The 23609-nt window shown below is 37.1% G+C and overlaps 1 protein-coding gene across 3 annotated transcripts in view; it reads right to left on the bottom strand.

Annotated features, from left to right (window-relative positions):
- Window positions 1–21357, bottom strand: part of NRK (Nik related kinase) — a 180625-nt gene extending 159268 nt beyond the window's left edge. For all 3 annotated transcript variants that reach the window (XM_066249843.1, XM_066249844.1, XM_066249845.1), the window contains exons 1-2: window positions 21235–21357; window positions 14210–14275 (exon numbers count right to left, since the gene is read on the bottom strand). In XM_066249843.1, the coding sequence (XP_066105940.1) occupies window positions 14210–14275; window positions 21235–21291 (123 nt within the window). In that variant the 5' untranslated portion in view covers window positions 21292–21357. The remainder of the gene's footprint in view (window positions 1–14209; window positions 14276–21234) is intronic.
- Between the last annotated feature and the right edge of the window lie 2252 nt (window positions 21358–23609).

The raw sequence follows: 23609 nt of genomic DNA, 5'->3' as shown, positions 1-23609 counted from the left end.
CATCTACATTGAAATTTTTGCTTGCCATGTATCTCTGATGCCTTTGTGCTTACTATGTGAAAGACACTTTACTAGGTGTTCGTGAGGTAGAGCCAAAATGAAAAAGTACTGGTCCTTGTCCCCGAAGAAATTTGTGAACTAGTTTTAAAGACTAATGAATTCTTAGGCACCTAATCCAAGCCTTTTAGCTGGTTTTCTACTGTCATCGTAACACTTTACTTTGTGACAATGTAGGAGGAACTTGGCTGCTTGCAAAATTCTTGTATAGGTTAACGATCAAGATAACCTTATGCAGTAAGTTCCCTCGCAGCCTGTGTCCTTCTCTGATGAGATAATATAAGGAAGATTTTACTTAAGCAACACACCTGGTATAAACTTCACTTCCTCATCTCAATGCAAACCTACTTCTGTTAACCTACTTAGCTCTCTTCCTTTGCCCACATCTAACCTTCCAAGCTATAGCCATTTAGCCTCTTCATGTAATTTATTCCAGCCTAAATTCTAGATCTGCTAGGGGTAATGAACAGCAAGGGTGCCCTAATGATATATATACACAGACACAATATACATTCATACACACACACACACACACACACATAATTTCCTCGCATGCTCCTAGAAATGCAAGTATTAAAAATGCACAAATTTGTTTTTAACTTACTAAGTTTTAAAAACCCCACCATTCAGAAACCAATCATCCACAAAGGAAATGCTGAAGTTCTGTTTATTCTTTGTGAGATAGGAAGAATTTCAATGATACTTTGTTGCATCCCTCCTTCCTCGGGCTCCCAGTAGGAGCAATGACTGAGGCAAAAGGTGTCTTGTCCTGGAGACAAGCCCCTGCTCACTAGAACAGAGTAAAGTAGTGACAACAAGCACTTCTCTGCCTTCTTATGACTTTCAGATGTCTGAGTAGGAATTTAGTCACGAGCTTCAGTATCCTATAAAGCCTATCTGCTTGTTCCCATCTACTTCGGAAATTATACTAAATCCCAGAATAATCCCTCAGTTAGAATGTGACTGTTATGCCCATCATGAGCAAATATGCTAGAGGGACACATCATGAGTGATCTTCATCACTGACTGAAGAAATTCAGTAGTTTCCTGTAAACTTCTGTACTTGGGAAGATTTATTTATTTTATTTTTTTCAACTGACTGATCTAGTTGAATACTTTTTAACTCTAGCTTGTACATGTTGAGCTGACTATAATATAGTAAAGAGCATAGACATAAGGAGCAGACAAATTTTGGTTTTACTACTGAATTTGCAACTTAGTAGCTTTGTGAACTTATTCAGTTACTCAATTTTTTTTCTTTTATTAAGTGAAAGGAGAGAAGGCTGAAAGATGGACACCACATTCACCCCGACTGGGATGCACCCAGCAAGCCCCCTTTGGAGCAATGTTCTGCCCATCTGGGACTGTTGCTCCCTTGCTTAGCAAACAAGCTATTTTTAGTGCTTGAGGTAGAGGTCACAGAGCCATCCTCAGCACCTGGGGCAAACTTGCTCAAACAAACTGAGCCATGGTTGTAGGAGGGGGAGAGGGAGAGAAAGAGGAAGAGAAAGAAGAGAGGGAGGAATAGCGAAGCAGACGGTTGCTTCTTCTGTGTGCCCTGACTGGGAATTGAACCTGGGACATCTGATGCTGTACCACTGAGCCAACCAGCCAGAGCACAATTGTTTTTAGATTCTCAGTTTTCTAATTTATAAGATGGGAGGATGTTGATAACAATAGTACCCACCTCAAAACACTCTTATAACATATAAGTAATATAATACAAATTAAGAACTAGGCATGATGTAAACGCTTAGTAAATATTACCTATTTTTAGGACACTGAGCTCATTATCTTTAAAGTTTTTAATATTTTTCTTCATCTTTTTTTCCCTCACACAATTCATATACCAAATAATTTTATTTCATTTTTTTTCAGAGTCGAGAGCTGTCCTTCTTTGAAAACTCTTAGATTTGTCCTTTTTGATCACTGTAGTTTTTATATTTTGTTTCTTTTCAGAGTTAATGATTTATAAAAAAAAATGTTACTGGCAATGCTTAGAATATAATCAATCTTATTTTCCCCCAGGATATCCTTAATAATTCAATTTTCTTCTGCTAGTCATAAAGGGACTCTGACTATAAATGACATACCTGAAAGTAGCTTCTTATTTTTTCAATACAAATTATACACAAACCAGTGTTTTTTAACACTGGTCCACAGACCAGTCCATTAGAAATTTTGTGATGGTCTGCAAAAGAGTTAACCACCCAGATGTTGTATAAAGATTATAGTCCCAATGATCTTAGTCAAATTTGTTATGCTCAGGGTGATTTCTGCCTTAGCAGTCCCTGAAATAATTCTCTTATTTTCACCAGTCCCCAAGTGTGAATAGGTTGAAAACCACTGACACAAAACATGTCCATATCATCATTTCTCCAACTGAAATGACACGATTTATATCTCATTGTTCCTTTATCCATGCTCTGGTAGAGGAGAAATTTGTTTTCACCTGAATGAAGCCGAGCAGGAAAAAATAACCCTGTAGGTTAAATGGGTAAGAGCTCAGACTTTCCTTTGGCACCTTCAGACAGCTATATTGGCACATTAATTTCTAAATGCAAGAGTGGCATCACCCACAAAACTACCTTAGACACACATATACAAATATAGTAAGTTAAGAAGTCCTAAACCAAGGTAGGACTCATTCTTATTTCAAGAATTAGAATTGCTTAAATGCTATTTCCCAAAGTGTCTGTTTGATGAAATGTGGAGAGGACCTAGCTAACTAGTTAGTGGTCAACTACTAGAGGATCAAGAAAAACAAAAACTCTTGATACTCAAAAACCAAACACTTTTACTGAATTTATTGAGACTCTAACCATAATCATATATATATAATCAATTTATATTCTATGTAGTATAATTTATATATATAGTATATATACATATACATATATTTCACAAATAAATATTTATAAACATATATGTATATGTAAATAGATATACATATATGTACATACATAGTATATATTAATATATATGCATATATGCATATGTATATGCAAAATAAACTTGATTTTTAAGCTATTTTTAAAGATTTTATTCATTTTATAGAGGAGAGAGAGAGAGGGAGAGAGAGAAGAGGAGCCGGAAACATCAACTCCCATATGTGCCTTGACCAGGCAAGCCCAATGTTTTGAACCAATGACCTCAGCATTCCAGGTCGACACTTATGCACTGAACCACCACAGGTCAGGCTAATTTTCAATATACTAAACAAAGATTACATCAGTGTTTCAAGCACTGCTCCTACCTACTTCCACTACTGTTTAAACTGGTTGCAAAAACCTTTTCTTCACAAATTTTCCTAAAACTGATATATTAAAACCAATTTTAAATTTATAAGCTAATGTCAACTATGCTATTTTTGTATATCTATTTTTAGGTAACTGTATTATTTCCACACACAGAAATATTTACACTTATATTTAATTAAAATTGTAATTGAGATGCTTTTTAAAATATTTTTTAGATTTTATTTAGACAATTAATTTTAATGGCGTGACATTGGTCAACTAGAGTACATAGATTTAGAGAAAACATCTCCAGATCATTTTGACATTTGGTTATATTGTATACCCATCACCCAAAGTCAAATCGTCCTCCGTCACCTTTTTCTTGGTTTTCTTTATGCCTTTCCCTTCCCCCTACCCCCTCCCTCTCTTCCCTTCCCCCCTCCTGGTAACCATTGCACTCTTATCTATGTCCCTCAGTCAATTCTGTGTCCCATCTATGATGGAATCCTACAGTTCTTAGTTTTTTCTGATTTACTTATTTCACTCAGTATAATGTTACCAAGGTCCATCCATGTTGTCTTAAATGATCCTATGTCATCAGATGTTTTTCTTAAAAAAATTTTGTTTATTAATTTTAGAGACTGGAGAGAGAAAGAGAAAGTGGGGTAAAGAGTGGGAAGTATAAACTCCTAATTGCTTCTTGTATGTGCCTTGACTGGGCAAGCCCGGGGCTTCAAACTGGAGACCTCAGCATTCCAGGTCAATGCTCTATCCACTGTGCCACCACAGGCCAGGCAATAATTGGGATACTTTTATATGAATGACCAAAGGTACCATATTATAGATTATCAGTCTCAGCTTTTGTTTAGAAATATAAATTTGTATTCTCCATACACTTTCATATGTCTTTTCTGCCCTCGGAACAACTTTATAAAATCAAATTGATTATGTTATTAAAGATATGAGCTCATATATTGCATTATTCATACATACCAAATATAGAATTTGAATATATCTCCAAATATCTGTATGAACTTACTGAACAGATTAGGGTAGTTTTGGGAAAAAATTTTAACTGTTAAAAAATTTTAATTGGGGTGTCTTGAGAGCACAAACCCCACCTGTGATTTTTACTTTTACCTTTTGTTCTTATCATGCTAATGCCTCTTCTATCTTTTTTTTTTTAATTTTTTTTTTCCTTTTTCTGAAGCTGGAAACAGGGAGAGACAGTCAGACAGACTCCCGCATGCGCCCGACCGGGATCCACCCGGCACACCCACCAGGGGCTACGCTCTGCCCACCAGGGGGCGATGCTCTGCCCACCCTGGGTGTCGCCATGTTGTGACCAGAGCCACTCTAGCACCTGGGGCAGAGGCCACAGAGCCATCCCCAGCGCCCGGGCCATCTCTGCTCCAACGGAGCCTTGGCTGCGGGAGGGGAAGAGAGAGACAGAGAGGAAGGCGCAGCGGAGGGGTGGAGAAGCAAATGTGCGCTTCTCCTGTGTGCCCTGGCCGGGAATCGAACCCGGGTCCTCCGCATGCTAGGCCGACGCTCTACCGCTGAGCCAACCGGCCAGGGCGCCTCTTCTATCTTTAAGATTTATCAAGAAGCAGAACAAAATTTTGGAATAATGCAAAAAGAAAAAAGACAAGCCTACAACTCAGCCTAGGTTATATTCTATAGTTGGAGAGGTATCATGACCAAGACAGAAATATTCCATTTTTTCCAAGGCCTTTAAGCCTCAGTACTTTCCACTAATTTGGTACCCTGAGCCTCAGTTTATTTATCCTATGTTGGTTCATTTCATCACCTTTGCAAATATTCGATATCAATTCTCTTACTGAGGAAAAACTTGTTCCAAGATTCTCAGTTAGAAACTTCATTAGACTTTCTTCACCCGGGGGGGGGGGGAGGGGGGAAATGACAATCTTATTTCTTCCCTCCTTTTACCCAATCTCACTGTAATTCTACCTTTCCTTTCTGTAACCCATCAAATATAGAGGCCACAATCATAGGAAAAATAATCTCCTTCCTCATGTTTACTAAACTAAATCAATAAAATGATCCCCCCTCCAAAAATATATTTTATGATCATTCTAACTAGCTGTAAGTGTCTGACACAGTTCTTGAAACATAGGGGGCATTCAACTGATATTTAAAATTTTTTATCATGGAAATTTTTAAATGTTGAAAGCAACATTTTAATTCAATGGATAAATTCAATATTTCTTATAATAGTGCAACCTGAGGGATTATTTAATAAAAATTAATTGCTATATTTGAAGTCTATTATCTCAAGAGAGTGATGTTGCAGGAAGAAGGTGGAACAAGACAGGGCTATGGACTTATGATACTACACTGGGAAGGCACAACAGCCTAAGGAGTGGGTGGCCTCAACTCAGCTTTAGCTTCCGTTCCTGCTTATAAGTCTTATAATGTATAATGAAACATACAGTGTTATGCACTTTATGGATGCTCAAGCAATATTTGTTGGCTGACTTAATTGAGCTATATTTGCAAAATGGCAAGGATGTGAGGAAATTTTCCTACCTAAAAAGAAAGCATTCACAGTGCTAGACATTTGGTAGGCAAATAAACAGTATAATTTCAGTCTAAAAGGAAAAATACTCAAACCCTATCCAATAGGTCTAGTAGCTAAGCAACTCAAATGTCAGCACCATTTTTCTGAAACTTAATTTAAAATATCATAAATTGTATGTCTTCAAATTTGAGGACCTTTCTTTCATGCCTCTCTGTTCTTATTCCCTGCCCCAACTTCAAATCTAAAAAATGTAACTAATAAACCTAAATCTTACCTGTCTGGTGAGAATTCCAAGTAACAATGTGTCCGGTAGATATTTAAAAACTCAAATTTAAGAGTTAAGCATTGGATAGTGTTTTAAAAACAATCCATTTTCAGTAGTGAACTTCCAGAGTGCAAGCTGTTCAGGAATTTGCTCATGATCATAATGCCACACCTTCACACATCCAACAACCTGCTGACTACCAAAGAACAGATGGCTGCTCCGATATCTCTCAAGAATGGCTGCTTACTTATACCCTGGTATGATTTCAGTTTAAGAACAATAAGATATTTGGGGCAGTTTTTTCCTTCCACCAACCTTAACTGGGTTTCAGCTAGGCATCAGGCACATGTGACAAGGAAGTTGTAGACCCAATTGTAAAAGTTTACCCTATTTTAGGTTCATTTGTCCTTTCCTGGAATGGCTGCTTTGAACCTTTAACGACTCCTGTTTCTTCCCTCAGTACCTACAAGTGGCTATGTGAGAATAAGTGATTGAGGTTCAGGATGCAGTCAAGATTTTGTTAAGATCAACAAACTGGTTCATTCATTTTAGAGATTTAGCTTATTGTTTTATCCCACTAGCATTCTGCTTAACAAAATGATGTTAACTAACAACATAATGAAGCATCTTGCTTTGCCAATTTACTGGCTACCCAGGTAAACCATTGCATTGGATAACATAGTAGTTACTGAGCTAAAAATAAGATCTCACTATCAAATAGTAAAGTAGAGAAAATAATTTAAAAAACATAATGAAAATAATTTTACTTGATGAAATAGGGACTACTCAAACTAGTAGCCAAAATCAACTTCCATTTTTCAAAGCAGTAAAGGGATTATAAGATAGTTATTAATATTTTGATGAAACTAAGAACAAGAATAGTTTACATTTTATTGAGCTCTAGGCACTGTGCTAGGTGTATTGTTGAAGAGCTAGAAGAAGCCCTACAGATAATCTATTCTAATACATATATTTTATAGATGAGGAAAAGGGCCCAAAAAGACAAGTTGATTGCACAGTGTCAGTAGGAGATTCAGGTTGCCATCCACTGTTCAACACTTAAAGGGTCTTGGTCTCTTTCTTAAGATGTCATGAAATAACTGTGGTATCTCTGTGTATACAATTCTTTGGGAAATTTTAGTTTTTAGTAGTACCATTATAAATTAGTTCCAACCTATTTTCTTTTTGCTAACATAACCTCAAACGAGCAAATTCTAAATATTCCTTCAATTCAAATGACAACTCTTACGTCATGAGACTAAGTGAAAAGTATAATGGTGAAAAGGAAACTACATTTTATAAGTCTATTAGGAAAAAAAAACACAGTACTTTCTTTTAAAACAAGAGAAAAAAAAGTCATTATTTTAAGTGAGGTTTGTATTGGCAGGATGTGGAAGCGAGTAGAGAGATAGGTATCTAATTAGAAGGAAAAGAAGGAAAGGAAAAGGATTTGTGATGTAGAGAGTGCAACGCAGCCCTCATTTCAACATGCACAGACCTCAGCAGACAGCTGGAAACTTGCCAGAGAATGAGGACTTGGAAACAAGCTGGAAGACATTGAAGAGATTTTAACCAAAACAAACACCAGCAGGGGATGTGTTTGGCAGCACTGAAAAAGCAAAGGACTCTATTAGTCACTCTGACATTAATTTTGAATGGTATCATGCTTTCATTTTGTTTTACAGAGTTTGCTGCTATCATATATATACATGCATACATATGTTCTTAACCTAAATAATACTACATTACAAACAATAGACATACACAAAAGAAAAATACAGAATAAGTATTATATTCAGTATCTCACTATTAACCATGTTTATGTACATCCTTTAATATAACTATAATCAGAGTGTACATATAATATGAAATACTTAACGACTTACACATAGTTCTGTGTTGCTAGATATCTTCATAAACGTTGTTTTTCAGAGCAATGATATATTGCGTGGGTATAAGGCAATTTACTTCATCTTATTTTTTACTATTTAGAATTATGCTGAATTTTTCTTTTTACAAATAATAGCAGTAGTAATAATGATACCAATAACTACCTCTAAAAGATATCTACCATGTGCCAAGCAGTTCATATGATAAAATTGTTTCTAATTTTATCAAATATTGCAAGGTAGGTATTATTTAACTCCATTTATTTATTTATTTATTTATTTATTTATTTATTTATTGTTTCTAAATCAAGTGAGAGGCAGGGTGGCAGAGACAGACTCCCACATACACCCCGACTGGGCTCTACCCAGCAAACCTCATCTAGAGCTGATGTTCTGCCCATCTGGGGCCACTTATTTAGCTCCATTTAAAAATAGTGAAATTTATACTCAGAGGTTAACTGAGTTGCTCAAAGTCATAACTAATTAATGGCCAATTAAAAGATAAATCAGTCTGCCCGGTTTCAATATAGGCCCTTTTTCCACTATAATATGCCATTTTTATGCTAAAGTGGACAGCTTTATGCTATTTCTATATTTTTGGTACTTATCATATATTTCCATAAGTAGAGTTATTGATGTAAAGAACATGAACATTTTTTAAATGTTTACTTCATTTACAAAATTGTTTTCCATGAAGAAGGTTTTTCTGTATAGTTTTACCATCTCAAAACTTTTTACAGAAAAAAATTAACCTAAGGTAGAAAAAAATAATGTCACATCAGTAAGTGAAAAAAGAAAAACTAACATAAATAAAGCATCTGTAATCGTTGACCTTCTGTAACACAGAGGCTACTTTGAAGATTTGATGGTAGAAAGTTTTCTTTATCATTGTATCTGAATAGGTACATATAACATTTTTAATAATTATAAATGTGTATAGGCCTAGCATATGTTAAATGCTTTATGAAGGTTTGATTACAAGGAATTGACATGGACTTCTGGCTCCTGCTGATGATGTATAAAGCTGGAAAGAATACAGTCCCTACTCCAACAACAAAAAAGTTGAATAATCTACAAAATCATAATTTTCTTGAACCCCAAAAGAATCTCAAAGGCAACCAACTGGACTTCAATCTGAAGAAAGAAAAGCAACTGCAAGGAGAGATGGGACATGTGGACTGGCTCCACTGTGGCTGCCTGGGGAAGACAGGGTCACCATAGTACCTGGTGCAAACAATTCAGCTAAAGTTTTATGAACTGCTAAAGGCTAACATGAGAGCACAGTGTCCTTAGAAGCCATAGATACAAGAAGAATTTATACATATGTGCAGGCTTTTCTCCATGGATTTATAATAATAACCTGGTGAAGAGGAGATGCCATTGCAGTAAGAAAAGCATGCTACCATGTCCAATTCCTTTCTTGGTTATGAATAAAAGTCTTAAGCTCTATGGAAAGGGCAGAAAACACTGCCCCTCTCTTCCAAGGTACAGATGAAGATGTACTACAGCTTGGCGAAATGTAAAAAAAAAAAATAGTAAGTCCTCTACTTCTTGGGGAAGACCAGGAATTAGTCCTGTGACTTGACCATTTAGAAGTGTCCTAGCAGTAACAGAAGATAAAGATAACTAATAAAGTCCAACTCCCATAATCTAGAGGCACAGGATCTGCTTGTGAATGAAGCTGAATCAGGAAAACAGAGAACTCCTCCCTGAGCCACACCACAGTTTCCAAACACTTAGTATGAAAGCAATAGCAGTATACCACCAAGGGAACCACAACAGCATGGAGAGAGAATCTCCAAGGCACAGATGCATAGGGAAGGTCTAAGACTGAGAGTAGAGTGGAATATTGAGAGAAAGCATTCAGCAAACAGACCCTGGTGCTTAGCACAAGGTAATAGAAGAATTTGAAGCAGGTGATGAACTGAAGGTAACCATAGCAACAACATAACCAAAACATAGCTCATATTATTATATTGACTCAACCTCCAATATTAATGGCCTAATAGGACAGGAGTGACCGTTTCAAGGCATAAATACTGTTTTACATATGATGTCTGGCATTCAAACAATAAATCTGAGATACAAAAAGGAAGAGGGGAAAAGCCCACTCTTAAGAGACAAAACAATCAGTATAACCTACTTTATAAATGACTTGGATATTCAAAGTATAAAACAGAATAGTTAATATAACTCTGATTTATATGTTAAAGGCTTTAGTGAAACATGGAAAACATGTATAAACAAGTGGAAATTTCAGTATAGATATTACCTATAAAAACTTAGTGGAAATGCTGGTAAAAAAAAAAAAACTAATAAAGCTAATGAATGTCTTTGACAGTTTCATTAGTAAATGCAAAAGCTGAGAAAGGAATCAGTAAAATGAAAAAAAAGGAGGGAAAATTGACCCAAACTAAAACACAAAGAGAAAAAATGAAAACAAATAAATGAACGTAGGAACATATACATGCACACAAACAAATAAAAAACAAAACACAGCATCCAAGAGCTGTGAGTTAATATCAAATGGTCTAACACATACAAAATTATATTTAAACAAGGAGAAGAGAACAAGGAAAAAATATTCAGAGACAGAAGTCCTCCAAATAATATGCCAAATTACACATACAAGAAGCTCAGAGAACCCCAAGGATGATAAATACCCCCCCACATACACACATTAAGTTTTATATTTAAACTGCTGAAAAACAAAGATAAAGAGACAACTCTTAAAGGTATCTGAAGAAAAATACAAGAGAGCAAACACAGGAGGACAATAAAGTGGTATCTTTAAAGTTCTGAAAAAGATTGTCAACCCCAAATTCTACACCCAGTGTAAATATTTTTCAAAAATTCAGGAGAAATGAGGACTTTTCACCAAAAAAGCAGAGTTCATTACCAGATTTCCTGCACTATAAGAAACATTAAAGGAAGATTTTCAGGCTTAAGGCATATTATATCCAGACAGAAAGCTGGATGTACTCAAATAAATAAAGATTCAAGAAATAACTCAAATGAATATAAGTATATATTTTTTTCTTTTTAAATTGTATTTTAAAATACAATTGACTAAAAATTAGTTGCATGGAGTATAGGAAATGAAGTAGTACTGTGGGATTTTATCATACGTAAAAGCAAAACATATAACAATAATAACCATAGTGCACAAGGTAAGACACCATACTGTGTGGTAATAGAATATTACTTGAAAGTATACCATGTAATTCAAGATGTATTTTGAAAAATATTGCCTGACAAGGTGGTGGCACAGTGGATAGAACATCAGACTGGGACACAGAGGGCCCAGGTTTAAAACCCCGAGGTCACCAGCATGAGCACAGTCTCATCTGGTTTGAGCACAGCTGACCAGCTTGAACCCAACCAAGGTCGCTGGCTTAAACAAGGGGTCAGTCCATCTGCTGTAGCACCCCCCCCCCGTCAAGGCACATATGAGAAACCAATCAATGAACAAATAAGGAGCCGCAACGAAGAATTGATGCTTCTCGTCTCTCTCCCTTCCTGTCTGTCTGTTCCTATCTTTCCCTTTCTCTGTCACACACACACACACACACACACACACACAAAATCTTCATTTGGATGGTAGTTACATGATAAAATTGTGCACTGAAAGTAGTGACTTTTTTTTTTTTTTTTGCGGAAGGGAATGAGAAACATCATGTGTTAGTTGTAGCAGTTTAGTTGTTCATTGATTTCTTGCTCATACCTGCCTTGAGGGGGGTGGGTTACAGCTGAGTCAGAGACCTCTTGCTCAAGGTAGCAGCCTTGAGCTCAAGGCAGCAACCTTGGGTTTCAAGCTAATGACCATGAGGTCATGTTTATGATCCTGCACTCAAGCAGGTGACCTCAGGGTTTCAAACCTGGGTCCTCAGCATCCCAGATCGACGCTCTATCCACTCTGCCACCACCAGGTCAGGCTGAAAGTAGTAAAATTTACTAAATACAAACTAGTAAGTCCTTGATGTTGTTGATAGCTTCTCCAAATTTTGATAATATAACATATAATGAAAATCAATTTTACCATTGTCTAATTGATATAAAAAGATTTAATTTTTTTTAATTTATTTATTCATTTTAGAGCGGGGAGAGAGAGAGAGAGAGAGGAGACAGAGAGAGAGAAGGGGGGAGGAGCTGGAAGCATCAACTCCCATATGTGCCTTGACCAGGCAAGCCCAGGGTTTCGAACCGGCGACCTCAGCATTTCCAGGTCGACGCTTTATCCACTGCGCCACCACAGGTCAAGCCAAAAAAAAGATTTAAATTACTATAGCATCTCATCAACATTTTAGCAAAACGACACTCAATGAAACAATGTTATTTGAGGATACTGCTATGTACCTCAATAAACTGTAGTTAAAAATAAAAAGGAATTATCATGCATAACTCACCTTTTTACACTCTTGAATTTTCTCTTGTTTGTGGCATCACAGCTCTGATGACTGATGATGAGAACCCATCTTTTTGGGCTATCTAATCTTACCTTTTTGTTTTACATTTAACAAGTGAGGTTTTTATTCTTAAGATATAGTGGTGTAGAGAGCTCTATACCTTCAAATCAAACCAAGTACACATACACACACACACACACACATGCATGCACCCCTCATAATTAAAGTGTATATAGATCCATGGAGATTATCAATGTGCCATAAAGAAGATGAACTTCTATGTATAATGTGTAGATATTTATGCATAACATGGCAAAATTCACCTAGATCACACAAATGTTAACTAAGCATTCAGTCTGAGATGCAACTGAGGTGACCTTGGCAATATATTTGTATCTGTATGACCACACTGTCTATAGCTCTGGGTCTATTAATAAGGAAAGACAAAATGGTTTGAAAAAAGCTTTTGTCATGAACATTAGCATTGTCTTTGTTTCTTATACTCTTTCTGCTTATAGGGCACTTCCACAATACTTTTTTTTTTACTACTCAACTTCAATAGTATAAGCACTTTTGTGAAAAATTTAACCATCTCCCGCATCCCAACCCAGGTAGATAAATTAAAAAAACAAAAACAAAAACATTCTGGGAAGCTGCAGCCCTAAAGGTACAAGGCTTATCTCAACTAGAAAGAAGGTTTGCTAGACTTAGAACAGGACATCTTTGTACAACCCTAACACAGAAGACCTGTGATCAGCCTACAGTAAGGATCAGCCTAGGAACAGTGATATGGCTTTTGAAGGAAAGGATTGGAAAAGAGGAATACTAAATTTGTATAGAAACTTATGCAAGATTGAAAAAATGTCTGTTCCCCATTTTAGAGGGGGAGAGGGCAACCAATCACGGTGAGAGGGCCACGAAAGCACCCTCAACTCCAAGCCATCTTTTAACACTGCCCTGCTTCTGCCTACAGTGCATCAACGTCATTTCCAAATCCAGACTTTTCCTTGGTTATCTCATATTTATTCTCCTGATCAGTTTACCTACCACTTCTGCAAGGAGTTCAATCTAAAGTTAGCTCTCCTGTTATATTCTATTATATCACTAGGAATTTTCTTACAGAGAATATATTACAATTTCAATCATACAGTTATTTATTTGTTTGTTTACCTATATATGTACCTTCCCCACCCACCTCACACATACTCACATTTAATCATTTACACATTTCTAGACCATAAGCTCCAGATGAACTGGAACCATCTGTTTTGTTCATCACTTTATCTCCAGAGAGTATCACGGTCCCTGGTACATACTTATGCCTAATAAATAATCACTAAATAAATGCAGAGCTTTTCTTGTTAGATTCTTAGGCAAACTCTGTCACACATATGTGCATACTCATGTACACAGTATGATATAGAATGTATAAAAAATTTCCTTTTTGTTACATTCAGTTTAAAAGTTGAATATGAGTAAATAGAATGGTATGGAGGTATAATATAAAATAAAAGGTGTTTTTATTTCAGTACATCTTATTTAAATTAATTTCTTTTTCCATTGGTGATTTTATTAACTCTCTCTTAGTAATTTTTAGATCTTATGTTTGGTTGTTTGGGTCACTATAGATTAACAATCTATTCTTTGTGAAATAGTTGTCGCAGATGTCACTGTGCTAATTTAATTTGATTCATCTCTCAAAATAAAATATTGTGTTTTGGCATTATTTGATTTGTAGTGTAGAGTTTTGACTTGCAATCACTGTTGTTGTTAGAAAAGTAAGTATAAATATGTAATCTATCTACACTTACCAAATAGATTCTTCCATAAGTGCCAAGGCCAATGGTTTTATCCAGTGAGAATATTCCAGTTGGATCCTAAAAAAATGTAGAACAAAATTGTCAATCTTTCTGAAAAAATATGCAAGCATTCAGTTATCTAGAATGGTATTTCAAATCTACCTTGTTCCCTTAGAATGGGAAGAATGTGTCACTTAACAAAAGAATATACATGTCACAATCTGGCTGGACTAAATAAGTGTAGTCATTTATAAAAAAGAAACAGTAATTGTACATTAATTATCATAAAACTGTAAAATACATACAATTGTATTTAGTTGTATATATATCTCATAATATAATAAGAGAGAATATTAAAATAGAATAAGGTCATTTACTTACAATTGAAATACCTCTTTAATATCTATTTTTTGAGTGCTAACCAAATAGGCTTCAGAAGGGTTAGGTTACAGCAATGATGAGTACATAGTGGATATAAAATCTAGATAGATTTAAATATAATAATTCTTAAGAAAGTATATCATTTCTAAATATGAATAACAAAGCAAGATTATGCAATTAAAAGTTAATCACCAAAAATACTAGGCAAAACTGGTTTTGTTTGTTTTCAAACTAATCTTTGCATATATTTTCATGACACAGTTCACTGATATTTTCATTATCTCAAGCTTAAATGTGGCATCATAGAAGACAAAATGTAACATGTTCATTGGTAAATTTCTAAGGTTTCCATATTCACCCTTGAACATTGCTTTCTTACCTTAAAATATGGATATTCCCTTCTCATTCACCACAAAACAAGTTTTTTTAAAAAAATTTTATCACTGCTTAAGATTTTAGTATAGAGGATTATTATGCAATTTTATCAAAACTTATATGACATATGAATATAAGCCAGTATACACAAAGTGGTAAGTGTATTGGCAAATTCTTGGAAGTTCATGTGCCTTATAGAAAACACATTTTATATATACAAACTTTGTTTAATCTTATTTGAAAACACTTTTGTTACTGTGACAAATGTGAGCTAAACAAAAAAATATTGAGTATGTGCAAGGTGTATACCAAAACTATAGACTCCTTAAAGCTGGTGTGATATTTGTATAACTGTCTTGGGAAAATGACACAGCTCTGTGATTACTTCAGTCAACAAGTATTCAACTGGACAGAATCAGTAGACTGGAGTTTTAACCCCAGCTCTGCCATTAATTAATTATATGACTTTGGTTAAGTTATTTACTCTCTTTGAGACTTACTTTTTACATATATAAAATAAACGTGCTGTGTTAGGTGATTTTCTAGCTCTAGCTCTAAAATTTTATAAGAAAGAAAATCAGATTTCAGCATTTTAAAATCCACATGCTTTCACTGGATTGATACAACCATTGTTAGAGAAAACAGCAGTTTACTTTCTTAAAATCATCATCAAAATCAATGTCACAAAATACACACAATCATTATAAACAGCTCAGGGAATATACTTCCAATGAAAATTTAAAAGTTACTTATAATAACAATTTTTAGGATTCAAGAGAAAAGAAAAATATATTTTATAGTGACCTAATATTAAGCATATCATTGTTATTATAACTCAATGAAAATTTTATGGGAAAATGTTAGCCAACAAAAGAGTTGATAAGCTTTGACTTGACAATTTTATTACTTTAACATATTTCTTTGAAGGATATCAATGAGAGATTTATATGAAAAAATATTAATTCTGGAGAAATATTAAATCTGGCCATCTGTCAAAAAAATCATTTATGTTAAACAATTCATATTAGTAAACCACTCTTTGTTATAGTTAAGTTTGAACTTGAGCTGAAATAGATACCATATATTAGAAAAGTACTGAATTATCTGAACTTTTTTTCTGAATCTTTGAGCACAAACATCCTAAGTTACTTTCATCCTTTTTCTACCCCTCAATAACATAAATATCTTGGTCATAAATTTTGAATTCAGGTATCTAATTACTCAAGAGGAAAGAAAAGGAAAAAAAGAAAGGAAAGAAAAACAAATAAGTAAACAAATAAGTAAATGTACAGGGACTATAAATGCCTGTGAGATTCTTGGTGGCCTTATTTTATTAATACTCATCTTGTATAGAAAATTTGTCCTACTCACAAATGACCAAAATATCTTGATTCTCCTCATGCTCACTTTTAATTTAAATAAAGGTGTTAATTTTTTCTTTTGTTTTTAAAGGCAGCTCAGCATAGTATTCATCTATTCTATAATGCTATTATGTAATAGTTCTCATCCCCCATCTTCACACTAGTATCTTTCAAGATTAAATTATTGTTAAACTGGGGAAAAAGAAGAGCTATGCTAATTACTAGGATAATATTACTCACTTTCTTAGATCAAAATTTCCACTTAATTATAGTCAAAGAAAGTTTAATCTGGTCCCCTAAGGATGGAAACATGAAAAAGAAATTTTTTTTTTGTCACTGTGAAGTTAAAGGACTACATCAGAGAGATCTCCACAATTATACGGTCTTCTTCTCTTCTGTACCACACCAAAACAAGATAAGCAAACCAGAAGAAGATCTTTTCATTTATGATTGCTATGTCAATTTGGAGATTATTTAGTGGTTTGGGATGCATTGGTGTTTCATTTGGTGGGGAGAAAAGGATTAGCAATCAAGAAATCCCAATTTGTAAAAGTTATTTTTCAAAATAAATGAGTAAAACATTTTTGAAGCATAAGATGTTAGGCAAATACTTTATATTGTGTTGTATTTTCTCTGTATCTAAATGATCTGCTACAATTTAAACGTCCTAGACTGATTGCCCCCTCCCCAGACACCTAGTATTTTGGGGGACTTGTTTTTGTCTTCTGAATTTAAAGAGAGGAGAAAGAATAAGAATCTTAATGGATAATTTTATTAATGGCAGAGATGGGGGTAACAGGAAGAAAAAGAACCACTAGAAGGCAGTGTTTACTGGTTGTGGAAGAGACTGAGAGATAGAGGCTGATTGAACAGAACTGAAATATGGCAGAAATTAAATTAAGAAAAAAAGGGAACCATTAAATGGTCGGTATGGATAGCAATAAATTTCAGATTTAGGGTAGCAATGAAGTAGATCTAAGAAACACATTTCAGTAGTCAACTACAGGAAAGAAAAAGATTGCACAGTACCTAGAAGAAATAGCAGAGGCTTTTCTTCTTTTGTTTTAAATATTACAGGTAGCAATTTTATGTAAAGTCTTAATGGAGAAAAAACCTGAGAAAAGCAGATATAACAGTGTCAGTGCCGGAGTGAGTTTCAGAGCTAGTTGGAAGAATAGACTTTCAAATTCAACTTGAAAACTTAGAAAAATAATCTTTTCTTCTAGACATGTGTTTCTCAAACTGAACTATATTGACTCTCACTACATGAGAATCATGTAGGGAATTTTATTTAAAACAAACTTCTTGGCCCTACCATGGAGTTGTGAAATTGGAATTTCTGGGGATGAGCTCTAATATTCCCAGATGATCCTTTTGTACTATTCGTGTGCATTAACATAAATCCCACTGTTCAAGTAACTAGAAAAAAAGACAGAGAAAACATTGAAATACAGTGTCATGCTGAGGTGATGCTCTAGAATGTGTAATGGAAGATATCCTGAATATTTCAATTTTTGCATACAAGAAAGCAAAAATGCTTCAAAAGAGCAGGCTAATGGACTTGGTTAAATGGAAAGGTTCTCATGACTGGGTGTGGAAAACAGGTTTGGTCTGGATGGTGGAAGACTGGAAGAGCTGGCATTTATATTTAAATATAAACCTAATGTAATTCAAATACAGTTTTTGGATCATGTGCTATTTCAGATCACCACTGCTACTACTGTCCTCCAAACCTGTCTAATCCTGACCCCAATATAGATTAGGACTACACATGGCAGTGTCAAATACCAAGGCCACAGCCGTAAGGAATGTCATTACCATACTGGGCTCAGAAGGCAAAGGCAACTATCATACTGAAGACATGCCAGATTTGGAGATGAAGAAATACTTTCCAGTCCCAAGGATTGAGTGACATTGGCATACGAAAGAGGAGGAGGAGGAAGAAGAAGAAGAAGAAGAAACACACACACATACACACACAAAGACATAAGGCATTGCAATTTTTTCCAAAAAGACAGCACAAACCACAAATCTATACTTTTTTTATTTTGTCAGCTATGGTAAATATTTCTTCAATAGTCAATCAGAAAAAAATTACAACAACCTAAAATTAACAAACAAAAATGTAGTTGATTTGTCATTCTCTGGTTATATTGATTCCCTTATGTTTCTAACTTTAAGGTGTTATGCAAAAAAAAAAAAAAAAAAAAAAAAAAAAGTTAGCCCTTGCCCCTCTCCTGCTTTCCAGTTTTCATTCTTACTATTTTAGGTTTAAAATACAATATCTGTGTAATAACAAGAATACCCAAAATAACTTCCATCACTGTCTTTAAATCCCAATTTGCACAGTAAGCCTGACTCTCTCAAGGTTTTGTGTCCTCTTGGTCATTTAGCTGGCCAGCTCTACAAAAGGCATAATATATCAATCTTAAACTAGACCCATGTTTAATTATTCTATACTCTGCAAGATTTTTTTTCTCAGTGTGAAACTCTAAGCTCTAAATCAATCTCTTGTTATGTGGCAGTTTCCAAATTGGTATATTTGGTGTTCACAGATGCCAACCTTCTAAACTTTATATATATCCTATTGAGGATAATTACTGAAAGGGTTCCCATCATATGCAGGTTTCTTTCCTTGCTTTATCATCTTTACTTTTTATCAAAATGCAAACTTCCAAGGGGCTGACTTAGATGTTGCTTGGCCTCTTCATTTACCTTTACTTTCTCAGAGGCTCAGGAAGTAAGTCAAATGCCAAGAAGTTCCAAATAACTAAAAATAATGCCCCAGTGATCAAAGTAACAGTGAACTTCTCACATCTCTAAAAATATGACATAAAAAATTGTAAAATAGATGCTACTTTTCTGCTAGATATCTTAGAAGTTAGAGCTGGACATTTGAGGAGAGGGAATAATTATGCATAATTTGTTCAGATGATGATGACATTTGCAGTATGTTATAAAATTATTCCTGTATGATAAAAATTTAGAAATTGTTAGAAGGTAAAAATTTTAATGAGACTTTCATAAAGCCTGTAAAATGAAGCCAAGCATCAATGTGTGGTTTTGTGTGTTACCCCTACTCCTACTTTCAAAACCAATTTTGGATTTTTTCCCATCCACACCACCATTAATCCTCAGAAAACTAATATTCCATGGAACTGCAATGTAAAGATTACAGCCTTTCTCTTTAGCTCCTCTGCTCTCACCAAGTTCTTATGTCCTGGGGCCATGACCAGTCTGCTAGTCTGGGCCATTTCCCTCCATTTTTTCTGTGTGTGGCAATAAAACCTTCTCTTCTCTTTCTGTGGGTTTGAAATTCCTTGCTCTGTCATTTCTATGAGGTCCTTCCCATTCCTCTCTAGTCAAATTTAGGAAAGAGTTTATTTCAGTTTGCCCATGTGTGGCTTTACCTATTTGCTCTGATTCGTGCTTTTCTTTTTCTCTCCCTCTCTCTCTTTCTCCCACCATACACAGAGACTTTTGGAGGAGGGAAATGTATCATTTGTTGGTTTAACACTTTTACTTGGGAGCAATTCTAAGCATATTTTGAAAGTTTTGTTCAGAGAGAAAACCACCAATCAAGGCCTCCATATTCATGTATGCACAGGGTGCATGCAGAATTGAAGGAGATTGAGTCTTTTAAAATTCTGTGACTTTATTTTATCAAGCTGCATCAATAACCACAATGTTAATATTTGTAATTCAGCATGTTTATTTAAAGGCTAAGAACAACTCGCTAAAATGTCCACGTGTATCACTTCCTGCTCCACAGCATTCTAGTGTGAAATTATATAGGTGAGGTTGGGGAATGTCCTATTTTTGCGGGGCACAGGCGTCTGCTATCATTAAGAAAGCAATCTTTAAATGCCAAATATGAATAAAATTAAGAGACTGCATCTTTGAATAGCCCTATAACCTCAAGGTTAATATTTAGCTTTTCCAAAGCAAGCAGGCCTGCCTGAACTACAGTTGCCTGGGGATCATTCCAGCACATGCATGCTTATTCCCTTTCAGAGTCCAGGGGCCCTTTGCATTCAAGAGAGGGTGCTAGTGAAATGCCAATCTAAAAAGAGAACCTAAAAAACGGATTTGGGTGAGATCCAGTATCTGCCAGAAACCAGATGCCAATGAAATAAATGACACTGCTAAAATAATAAGTCTAGTAATAACTATGGTGATAATAGCTCACCAATCAGTTACAACTTTGGAAGAAAGTTGGACATTCGGAAAAATGAGAATTCACAATCAAAACATAAGAAAAGGCTCAATCTGGTTGGCTAGTGTGAGCAATACTTTTGTTTTTAAATTGGGGTGTGCAAAATTCACTTCTTCAAGGGACGTCGAGTCTTTCCCTCTAGCAATATCCAATCTGGAACAGTGCCCTGGCAGAACGAGGTTTTAGAAAGTGCTTTTAGAAAGCAGGAGAAGTGAAACTCCAATGCTTTAATTTTCTAGCCCTCTGTCATCCACAAGGAAAGGTCATTTCGCGACAGTGGGCATCTCTGCTGGCAAGAGAAGATGGAAACGACGATGGGGCGGTAGGGTGACAGGGAGGACTGCTTTCAGGAAAGCATGCTTCGTCTCCCCCGGTAGTCTCTCCTGGAGCCCAGCTAGGACAGGTACAGGAGCGGGGCTGCTGGCAGCACATTTAGAAAACGTCCTGCTGTTTAGGGTCACAGAACCGCCACCTATTATTATCCCTTCTCTACCTTCACCAGTCTCTTTGCCTTTTTTTAAGTTTGGCGTGGACAGAGTATCCAGGGGGCGTCTTTTCCGTAAGCTCGCTCTCCGGGTTCCCTCCTGCACCCGCGGTCCCGTCGAAGTTGTAGCCTAGCCTAACTTTTGGACGTCTGTTCCCTCCCCGGGTGTTTAAAACCCAAAGAAGTAGCACTTTGGGGGGTATTAGTCACTTCTACTCACCGGCAAGTGGCCCAAATCCGTTACCTCCTTGTCCCTCCAACCCCCAGGTCCTGCCATGGCTCCGAACGAGCGGAACGAGAGCAGGCGACTGGTTTAGGCACGCTGTGTGCGTGTGTGTGGTGGCGGGGTGGGGGGGGGCGGGGAGTCTGAGGTGGAAGCGGTTAGGAAGTTGAAAGGGGGGAGAGGAAGGGAGAAGGGAAAGGGCAGGGGGAAGGAGTGCGGGACGGGGTTTTGTGGCGTGGGAGATAGAGGAGGGGAAAGAGCTGAGAGTGGAGGGAAGTCGGAGTGAGAGAGGCGGGAAAGCGAGTTTGGCTAAGGTGAGAGAAGAGCCGGAGTGTCCGTCTCTGAGACCAAGAAGCTAGAGAGGGGTGCTCGCCGGGGAGAGCGCTGTGTCTGCACCGGCGGGGTGCGCCTCTTCAGTGTGGGGAGGGAGGCGGTGCAAGGCGGCGGGGGGCCCCCGGAGCAGCTCGAAAGGGATTGGTGCAGCGTCACGTCGCCAGGTGGGCAGCCCAGCGGCAGCGAGGCAGGCAGGCGGGGGCCACTGGAGGAGGGAGGTGCCGAAGGGCTCGAACGGTTCTTGCGCCAGCCTCTCGCGGCCTCCTCCGCCCTTCTGCCCCTGCCGGGTCCGCCGCCCCCGCTGCTGCTGGCCAGTGTTCCACAGGAAACTTTCTCCAGGCAGCTGCCAGCCCGGGAACACCGGTCCTGGTCCGCGGCGCTCCCAGTCTGGGCCCCACAGCTCTGCCGCAGTGCAAACAGTCCGCACCCCCATCTCCCCACCAAACACTTGCGACTTTCCTAGATGTCTGTTTTCTCTTTCTTCTCTTTTTACGTTTTTGTTCCATCGACTACAAAGACTCCTTAAGTTAGAGAAGGAAATGATTTGCCACTGGCTTAGGGATCAGACCTAAGCGAGACCCTGTGCGGGCAGCAAGAGAGCACCAAGTACGTTGCACGGCCACCACAGCGAAGCTTCCAAAGCCTCTAGCCCAGGGCACTGCCGCGTGAACAGGGCCGCTACGAAGTCCCCCTTATGGCAAAGCCGCATCTCTTCCGGCCCGGAATTCATCGGTACCAGGCCCTCCACTCCAGCTCAGTCGGAATCACACCTGTTACAGGTGCTGGGGGTTAAGAGAGCCTGACTGAGTTTGTGAAGCCCCGTTGACCCCGGTCTTTAATTTGCACTTTGCTGTGTTCGCGATGCAACGCCCAGAGAGAGACCCTGCGTCCTTCCTGGCCTCCAGCTCTCGCGCTGGATTTCATTCATTCACTCATTCGTTGAAAACGTTCCTGGGCGCCCAGGCTGTTCGTCTCCGTTCTCCCACAAAGCTCAGTGGTTCTAAGACGTGGTTTAAAAGAATCTGACAAGCGCGATTCAGCCTTGAGAAACAAGTTTCCTTTTTAAGAATTTATGCGTAAAACTGAATGCACTCTAAGCAATTGCACGGCCAAGAGCACTTTAGAAAAATGTCCTGAAGCTGTTACTCTTTTTCTTTCTGGAGCTCACAGATCGTTCGCGCACCCGCGCTCCGGGGTCGGAACGTGATGTAGGAAGTTCGCTTCCTTTTTCTTTCTTTTTTTGATAATTTCTACCTCCGCTAGGAAGATTTACCTAAGTAATTCTTTACAACGACCTGCACACTATTTCTGACTCACGCTTCCAACTTTTGTAATTACTTTTTTAACATGTTGGTGGATTTTGTTCATTTCGTATCTCTCAACATCGGAGTTTGACCTATTTACATTCCTTCAACTCAGAGACTTAGTGAGCTCTGTAATCTCCACAGCCTGTTTGAGAAACCAGGTCTCGCTAAATGAACGAAATTTTCTGTTAACGGGTGCAGAGAAAACGAACTACCACCTCTGCACAAAAAGAAATTACGGTGTCCTGGATCGAATTTTTATATACATTCAAATATGATGTAAACCATACACAAATTATATTCCCCAAGAATTCACATCTTGAGAACTCCACTGCACAAAATCTTGCCCTTTTAAAACACCCTCTAAGAATTCCTGGATGATCAGTAATCCTCTTCTGGATCTTGCAAATCGTGCGTCTGAAAATAACATTTCAGAACTACAGATAGGTAGGTGAGCTAGCTAATAAAAAGTTACGCTTTTATATTCACATCGAGATTTTAGAAATGAAGACACGGAGTCAAGAAATCCAACATTTAAAGGAACTCAGCAAGAACCGTTCATTAGTAAAGGCTTTTTTTTTTTTTTTTTTTTTGACACTGTGTTGTTTTGAAGGTAAGGTGGGGAAATATCCTGTGGCCCCCAGATGGCAGAGAATATTTTAGCCTGTCCAAGGTGACATGTCCAGACCAGGCAAAAGAAGCTAGGCTATATCTTTGGGCTCTCTACTTGCAAGG

Source organism: Saccopteryx bilineata, chromosome X (genome assembly GCF_036850765.1).
Source record: "Saccopteryx bilineata isolate mSacBil1 chromosome X, mSacBil1_pri_phased_curated, whole genome shotgun sequence".
Taxonomy (NCBI): Eukaryota; Metazoa; Chordata; class Mammalia; order Chiroptera; family Emballonuridae; genus Saccopteryx; species Saccopteryx bilineata.
This window is presented reverse-complemented; position numbering and strand designations above follow the sequence as displayed.